Consider the following 8,808-nt stretch of genomic DNA (forward strand, 5'->3'; position numbering starts at 1 on the left):
TAAAACCCCATCTTTACTAAAATACAAAATTAGTTAGGCATGGTGGTATGTGCCTATAGTGCCAGCTACTTGAGAGGCTGAGGCAGGAGAATCGCTTGAACCAGGGAGGCAGAGGTTGCAGTGAGCCGAGATTGCGCCACTCCACTCTAGAGCCTGGGTGACAGAGTGAGACTCCATCTCCAAAAAAAAAAAGAGTCGGGCGCGGTGGTTCTCGCCTGCAATCCCAGCACTTTGGGAAGCTGAGGCAGGTGGATCGCTGTGAGCTCATGAGTTTGAGACAAGCCTGGGCAACATGGCAAAATCCTATCCCTACAAAAAATACAAAAATTAGTCAGGCGTGGTGGCGCATGCCTGCAGTCCCAGCTGCTAGGGAGGCTGAGGCTGGAGAATCACTTGAGCCCAGGAAGCAGAGGTTGCAGTGGGCCGAGATCACACTACTGCACTCAACCAGGGTGACGGAACAAGACCCTGTCTCAAAAAAAAAAAAAAAAAAAAAAAAGAAAAAAGGTTAGTGGGGATGGGGCGAGGGGACAGCTGTAAACGATTTTCCTAAGTTTTTCCAAGTATAAAAACATGCTTAACTGGACTGTTCCCTATCCAGTATTACAGCTGAGAAGCAGAGACTCAGAGAAGTTAGGAGACTGTTCTAAGGCTACACAGATTATGACGGCTAAATGGGAGGAGAGCCCCATTCTTCTGACTCCCAGGCCAGGCATTTTTCCTTCGCTTCACATGTCACCTGATGAGGTTTTCCTGCTGGCGTTTGGAGAGACAGCTGATGGCCCACAGTTGAGGAGGGTCCCTGTGAACACTGAGTTTGGGTTCCCCCTAAAGCAGACCTGGAGATGGTATTCGGATGACAGCCAAGAGAAAAAGACCAAGGGGCATTGATGAGCTGGTTACAGCTATAGGCAATTGGCACTTTGTCCTTCTAGGGACCCTCTGAGAGAATGTGGAGCCCATGCCTTGCCTCAGGATTGTCCCCCAAGGATGTGAAGATGCACCAGTAGTTGTCCTTCAGCTTTCGTCCCTCATTGGTGGAGCCTCATCCTGGGTTCTTGGCTCTCTAGCACACCCAGCTGGCCTTGCCATAGTACTGAGCCTGCCTTTCTGCTCGTCTGCAGGCACCAGAAAACTCTTGGGGCAGAGGTGCAGGAGCCATCGGTGGAGGGCAGGGCCAGGGCTCTCACTGGGCCAGGTAAGAACATGCTCTATCCACGATAAACCACAGTGCACCAGGAGGCAGGAGTCCACCTGAAGCCCCCAGCGGGGTGTGCAGTGCCTTTAATGGGATGAGCTGCTTCGAATTCTCAGGAGCCTGGGCTCCAACAAGCAAGGGTGTGTTCTTGGATGGAGGCACCCTGCATTTTTCCTGAGCTAGGATTCCACTTTCAGGGTTCTGAGAAACAGAACAGAATGGGGGTGTGTTGGAAGCCTATTCTGTGGCCTCAGTTTCCCTTGCACCTGGGAGCTTCCCAAAGGGCAGAATGATCAAACCTGTTTCAAGAGACCCAATTTTGAAGGTTATTAGATGCATGGCCTGAAGGCAAGTCACAGTAGGTTTCTAAGTAGGACAAACTTTCAGAGGCTCAAAATCACGTAATTCACTTTGTTTTTTTAACTTACCTTCTTTTTAAGATCTTTCCGAGGCTGGGCGCGGTGGCTCACGTCTGTAATCTCAGCATTTTGGGAGGCCGAGGTGGGTGGATCATGAGGTCAGGAGTTCCAGACCAGGCTGGCCAACATGGTGAAACCCCGTCTCTACTAAAAATACACAAATCAGCTGGGTGTGGTGGCGGGCGCCTGTAATCCCAGCTATTCGGGAGGCTGAGGCGGGAGAATTGCTTGAACCTGGGAGGTGGAGGTTGCAGGGAGCTGAGATCACGCCACTGCACTCCAGCCTGGAAGACAGAGCAAGACTCCATCTTTAAAAAAAAAAAAAAAAGAAAATCTTTCCATCTTAGCACCTAGCGAGCACATTTGCTTTTTCCTTTTACAGCTGTACATTGTGTGGATGCCGCATAAGCTGTTGAAGCAACCCCTGTGGATGGACTTTTCGGTCATTTCAAATCTTGCTTTTCCACATGATGCTGCAAAGAATCATGTCCTTATATCGTTTTGCACATGTACAAGTGTATCTTTAAGGTAAATTTCCAGAAGTGAAGTTACTGAGCCAAAAGGCATATGTTTTTTTTTTTTTTTAAATGGAGTTTCACTCTTGTTGCTGAGGCTGGAGGGCAGTGTGGTGATCCCGGCTCACTGCAACCTCCGCCTCCCAGGTTCAAGCAATTCTCCTGCCTCAGCTTCCCAAGTAGCTGGGATTACAGACATGTGTCACCACACCTGGCTAATTTTGTATTTTTCTTGTTGTTGTTTTGAGACGGAGTCTCACTCTGTTACCCAGGCTGGAGTGCAGTGGTGCGATCTTGGCTCACTGCCAGCTCCCCTCCTGAGTTCATGCCATTCTCCTGCCTCAGCCTCCCTACTAATGGGACTACAAGCTCCCACCACCACAACTAGCTAATTTTTTGTATTTTTCGTAGAGGCCCTGTTTCACCATGTTAGCCAGGATGGTCTCGATCTCCTGACCTCATGATCCGCCAACCTTGGCCTCCCAAAGTGCTGGGATTACAGGCGTGAGCCACCGTGCCCGGACTAATTTTGTAGTTTTAGTAGAGAAGGGGTTTCACCATGTTGGCCTGGCTGGACTCAAACTCCTCACCTCAGGTGATCTGCCTGCCTTGGCCTCACAAAGTGCTGGGATTACAGGCATGAGCCACTGCACCCGGCCAGCATATCCTTCTTTAATTTTGATAGAAACAGCCACATCATGCTCCTTAGGGTGGTGCCAATTTACACTCCCAGCAATGTGTGGAGTGATCATTTGGGACAGCTGATGATGGATGGGGCAAGAGACCTGTGAGATTAAAATAACACTCCTGGACGAATGTGAATGAGAAGGATGGAAGGAGCTGTGCTTAGACCCCTAAGGCCCTTACAGGAAGATGCATGAAGCGAAGTCCTGAGACTGCAGCAAAGGCTTGTGAATTTATCTTCTCTTGTGGAGCAGCATAGGGAGGATCGAATCGGATACATTGGCGCGGGGCTTTCTGGTCAAATGATCTGTCTGATGAGGAAGCTCTTTAGATGCTGGCTGGGTTCAGGAATCCCAGGTTGGGAATGGAAGAGGTGCTGGGAGAGGCTGAGCAGCAGCTGCTGGGGTTGAGATGGGGAGGAAGGAAGGATAGGGCCAGGCCCAGGAGAACAGATAGCATCCAGGAAAGTCTGAGATCAAGCTCAGCTGAGTTAAAATGAAACAGATCACTTTGCAGCCAGACTTGTCAGAGCCTTTGATTGGGAACTGTAGCTGGTGAACCCTGGGGAAGGGCCTAGAATGTAGCATGTTCCATACTTACTTTGAAACTATGTTTTTCATTGAACATTTCGCTACCAAGCCCAGTCTGAGAAACTGCTCCATTTCCTCTTCGCCTTTCTAGGGCATATATGCTAATGAGCGCACTTAATTCTCTGTCTCACAGCCTCTGCTCAGGGAAGTGGAACACCATTCTGTTTGGTTACAGACCGGGAAACAGACGTGTTCAGGGTCTTGTGCCTGGGACCTTGGGGGAGATTGACTGTTAGTCCTGGTCAGCCGGCGAATCACAGGGGCATCCTGGAAGATTGTGGGGTGTCAGCTTCTTCCACTTCTCCTGTCCATGTCTTGCAGACAACACTGCCCTGTCCTGTCTACTTAGGGACATCGCCATTAGTGTCCACCTCTCCTGTCTCTCCTGATTGCTTTCTTTTCCTCATGATCTTTCTCTCTCTTTTTTTTGAGCTGCAGTCTCACTCTGTTGCCCAGGCCTAGAGTTCAATGGGCGATCTCAGCTCACCTGCAAATCCACCTTCCTGGTTCAAGCGATTCTCCTGCCTCACCCTCCGAGTAGCTTGGGATTACAGGCACGCCCCACGGAGGCCCAGCTTAAATTTTCATTTGATAGAGAGGGGTTTCATCATGTTGCCAGGCTGTCTCACAAACACCCAACTCGTGCCTCCCAAAGTGCTGGGATTACAGGCGTGAGCCATTGCGCCCAGCCTTGTCATGATTTCTTATTGGCTTGGGAGAAGTAGGAAGTTGACTCCCATAACTAAGAGCTTCAGTGCCCTATTTTTTCTTTTCTTTTCTTTTTTTTTTTGAGATGGAGTCTCTCTGTGTCGCACAGTCTGGAGTACAATGGCATGATCTCAGGTCTCAGTGTCCCTTCTATGAGAAGACAATGAGCCCAGAATTTTGGTCCCCAGGTCTTTTATGATGTTTCCAGCACAGCCCCTGCAGCCCTCTGTCTTCCTGGCTCTACCATGATGTGTCCGCTGCTGGGGTCACTATGTTGGGTGCCATCCAAGTGGATGTGGTCATTTTGGTCCCTGCCCTGGCGTTCTAAACCCAGTCATGTGAAGGAAAAGACCAGCAAAGAGAAGCAGCTCCATAAAACTTATTTCAGCAGGTTGTGTTTTATTCTACATTATTAGTAAGACAGGGAACAGGGCCAAGACCTCCACACTCCCCTGGGAAGGACAGTCAGGAGAATTAGATACATCTAAAGTGGGCACAGGACGGAGGTCAGATCTTCCTGGGAGGTGGCTGGAAAGACTTGGGCTTAAGCCACGGGAGCCAGGCCGACCTGGTTGTTTGCCCTGTCGAAGACAGTAAAGTACTGGCGGATGAAGACATCACCCAGGATCCAAAGCTCTCCAGATTCGGTGGAGACATCCATGCCCTCGAAGCCGCTGATGCAGCTGTCCTCTCTCTGGAGAAAAGGAGAATAAAAGTGGAGTTGAGACACCGATTCAGCAGTGACAGGTGCTGGGTGATAAACATCCAGGGCACCCTGGTGCAGCTGCAAGGCACGTGCAAGGAGGAGCTTCCTGGCTCAGTGTCCAGGGACTCGGCTGTTCTTGGCCTGGAGTCGGCCTGTAGAAGCGGTCCACAGCACGGTTGGTTTCTACGCATTACTGGACATTATCTGGCATTTCTGGCAGGCACAGGAACCCTGACATCAGCATCAGAGCTAAGGGGCTTGGGGAGAATTCAGCTGGTAGGAAGGAGTGTGAAAATCCTGTCGATACAGCCTTTTCTCATGATTATTCTGATCCCGACCAGGGGCAAACTGGATGAGCTGTTAGCCTTCTTGTCTCACTAAATCACTGGGCTGCGACTTTGTCTGCACGTCACCTGGGGAGCTTTGAACCCCACAGCCCCATCCCATTGCTCAGACCTTGTTCTCTCCTAATGTAATCAGAATCACTGGGGGAGCCCAGGCGTCAGTGCTTCTTGTTGAGTAACATCAGTCCACTGGCAAAATCAGTTTTCCACCTGACGTTATAATAATAGAAGGGAGAGTTCTCCTATGGCTCGTATAGTTAAGATTGGCTACTTGGTAGAGACGGTAGGAGTGTCGGAAGCCCCAGCCTATGGAAATGAGGATTTCCATTTGCCCAACCCTTGGTAGCTCTGATGTGATCAGTCTCACTTGGGTAACCTAACCGCACTCTGAGGGTGGGGAAAGCTGCCATGTCTACATTTTGGATGAAAAAACTGAGGCTGTGATGAGCTGTGGCTTGCTCAGAATCAATGGGCTGGTAATTCAGACCCAGGACTTGGACCCAGGGGTCCAGATAGAATCCTCTTTTCCCTCCATTAGCGTTTGTTTCACTTGTTCCCTTGGGGGGCTGTATCCGAGTTCTTATTCCTGCGTTTGTTTTTAATCTATTCCTTCTCTCTGGAGCTGTCTAGGGCAGATGTTCGTCTGCCTCTGCCTCTCAGCTTCAGCTCGTGGAAGCCCACTTTCCCTCTGCAGAGGGGACTCTGTGGCCACATTCTGTGTGGGCCCCTCTAGTGGATGGTCCAGAGCCCCCTCACCTTCAGGATGTAGGCACTGGGTGGCAAAGGGTACTGGACTCCGTTAATGGTGAAGATGATGTCGGGCAGGCTGCTGATGGCTGAGCAGCTGACCACCATCTGGAAAGAGTGAGGTGAGAAAAGTTAGCAGGGTTTTCATCCCATCTGCCTGGCACACCCACTACTTGAGCGTAGAACAGAGCCGTGGGGGCTGGACTCACCTCGCCGAGTAAGTTCTCACTGGCTCCGATGTCGCTCTGGATGTTGGCAATGGGGCTGGTTGGGCCCGTCAGCAGAGAGGTGCCGGTGTCAACAATGGCCTGGCAGCCCTCAGCGCAGGCGATGGTCTTTCCATTCATAGTGATGCTGAGGGCAAGAAGCAAGTGAAGGTCCCTGAGCCCTCAGGGGTACATCTCTCCAAGGGGGAAACAGGAGGTGACCCCAGACCTTTCTTTCCCACCCGTCCATTGGCCAATGCGTGAAGTTTCTGTTTGTTTCGTTCACACATTCATTCATCCTGCATTCATTTACCCAACAAATATTTTGGAAGTGCCTACTCTCTGCCAGGCATGGGAAACGCAAAGCTAAACCAGACAGCCTCACAGTTCCAGGCTGCAGGGAGCTCCCGGCCTAGCTGTCAAGATAAGTTATGGTGGCAGAAGGGCAGGATGATAAGCCAGGCATGCGGCAGGGAACAAAACAGGGTCCAGGGTGAGAGGCAGTGGAGGGAAGCATCCAGGGGAGCAGACACCCCGGGATGCCAGGCAGGTGAAGAGAGGAGGACATCAACAGGGGATGGTATGTGGGGAGGGACAGAGACCAGGGGCTGGGGCAGGAGTTGAAGAAACTGGTGAAATTCTAGCCTGGCTGGGCAGACATGAGGTGATCAATGTGTCCTGGTTTGTCTGCGTTGGTCCCAGCTTTAGTACTGAAAGTCTGTCCTGGGAAATTGTTCACTCTTGAGAAATGACTTCACACAATTTCTCAGCCATTTTGCCCTACTTCTAGACTGAAAGTGACACGTTTCCTCGAGTGGGAGGAGCGTGTGCTGGTCCACAGGCGGGTGCGTCGCCCAGCTTTCCCCAGGGATGCTGGGGATTGTCCTTCCTCCATGACTATTAGGAAAGTGGCTATCTGACCCTTGCAGAGTCTCGGCTTCCCAGACAGCTCTTCCCTCCTCCGCCAGGGAGGTGTCTTTCTAGGGGTCTTTCTGGCTTGGCCAATTTCCATCTTCCCCTGGAGTGTGTTCCCCTGTGTCAACTGTTCTCAGGGGGATTCTGGAAAGCTGGTTAGCTGTGAATCCATAAGGACATGGGATCTGGGGCCCAGGCCTGGATGCTGCCCGTCCGTGGCAGTCTCACCTGTCCACGGAGATCTGCCAGTAACCCTCGACAGAAACAGGCACCCAGTTGAGACTTCCAGTGTAGTAAGAAGAGTCAATGCCACCAAATATCACCACGCTGCCACTCTCGTCATTGCTGTGGAAAGTGAGGGAAGAAGACATGAATTTCTCTGTTCGTTCATTTGTGTGAACATCTGCTGTTGGCTCCTCAGAGCTTCCCTTGACTGGGCACTTGGCAGGCTGTCCTGGGGTGTGACAAGTGTGGTTTCTTGTCCTCTTAGGCCAGGCCCCACGCAGTGGACACTGTCACTGTTATTTCCACTTACCATGAGGACACTGAGCCTGAGGGAGGTGAGGCCACCTGCCCAAGGTCACACAGCGGGGAGTGGTGGAACTACGTTTGGAAGAACACGGGCCTTTTAGGTTGAGTGTGTGGTTTCCACCGTGGTACTCACTCTAGTTGCCATGGGGACCCCAGGGCTATGAATGGGTGACAGTGCCGGCTCTTAAGGACTTGATGGTGGAGATCACTTGTTCTTAGCTGGGAGAAGTTTCACCCCAGGGGAATGCATTTTTTAGTAGAAACGGGGTTTTGCCACTTTGGCCAGGCTGGTCTTGAACTCCTGACTTGCGGTGATCCTCCCGTCTCAGATGCCCAAAGTACTGGGATTACAGGCATGAGCCACTGCGCCTGCCCAAGTGTATTTACTTTCAATGGCATCTTTGGGAGCCAAGGATGAGGGAACTGGCACTGGGGCCAAATGGCTGATGACATTTGAGTTGTGCACATCAAGGGACAAAGACACTGTTAAATAAGATGGAGTGCACATGGCCCGTCAGAGAGAGACTTGGCACTATCACTCTCCAAAGACACATTTCTCCACCCAGACATTGACTTTCCAAATCCCTTGCTTCCCAAGACCCTCTCCATCGCAGCCAGCCTTGGACAGCTCCTGCTGGGCCAGAACACTGTGACCTCTGGAGGGGGAGGTGGGAGGAGGCCCCCTCCACCCAACTTACGCGCTTAGGTAGACAGAGAAGAGGTCCTGAGAAACCAGGCCCTGGTTCCAGATGTTGTCAAAGACGGGTGTGGCCCCGGAGGAGGAAATGCTGGGGTAGGCCAGCCCCAGGATGCCGTCGAAGGGAGCGAAATACAGGAAGAAGCCGGGTTCGCTCTCGCTCAAGCCGAAGATCTGATTGGTGTCCGAGATGCCTCCAACCTGGGTGGGGGAACCGAGATGATGTTCACCATCTGGTCATGTTCACTGAGCTCTGGGTGCCAGCCTCAGGCCTACAGCTGCCCTGGTTCATCCCATGCAGGACTTGGCTTCCAGGGCATCAGCCCGGAAGGAGGGGAGAGGGACAGTCTCCTGGAATGCTCGTTCCTCTGCTGGAGGTAACCATGGCAGCTGATCTGCAGATGGCCACGGTCTATGACTCAGTGTGAGATTTTGCTGGAGAACAGATTCACTGTGTGTTTGTGTTACAGATGAACAATTGCAAAGCAGACCCCGGGCGATTCAGGGCCTTTGACTCTTGCCATGCCCCAAAAGTAGCAGAGAGGGCA

General features: G+C 51.6%; 1 protein-coding gene across 1 annotated transcript in view; it reads right to left on the minus strand.

The window, feature by feature from the left end:
- Positions 1 to 4,496: 4,496 nt before the first annotated feature.
- The window catches only part of LOC108533622 (pepsin A-4), a 14,765-nt gene continuing 10,453 nt past the window's right edge, over positions 4,497 to 8,808 (minus strand). Inside the window, exons 2-6 of the mRNA XM_017878473.1 lie at positions 8,262 to 8,461; positions 7,261 to 7,377; positions 6,121 to 6,265; positions 5,921 to 6,019; positions 4,497 to 4,808 (exon numbers count right to left, since the gene is read on the minus strand). Coding sequence (XP_017733962.1) covers positions 4,659 to 4,808; positions 5,921 to 6,019; positions 6,121 to 6,265; positions 7,261 to 7,377; positions 8,262 to 8,461 — 711 coding nt within the window. The 3' untranslated portion in view covers positions 4,497 to 4,658. The remainder of the gene's footprint in view (positions 4,809 to 5,920; positions 6,020 to 6,120; positions 6,266 to 7,260; positions 7,378 to 8,261; positions 8,462 to 8,808) is intronic.

The sequence above is a fragment of the Rhinopithecus bieti genome, unplaced genomic scaffold, assembly GCF_001698545.2.
Source record: "Rhinopithecus bieti isolate Rb0 unplaced genomic scaffold, ASM169854v2 scaffold_11488, whole genome shotgun sequence".
Taxonomy (NCBI): Eukaryota; Metazoa; Chordata; class Mammalia; order Primates; family Cercopithecidae; genus Rhinopithecus; species Rhinopithecus bieti.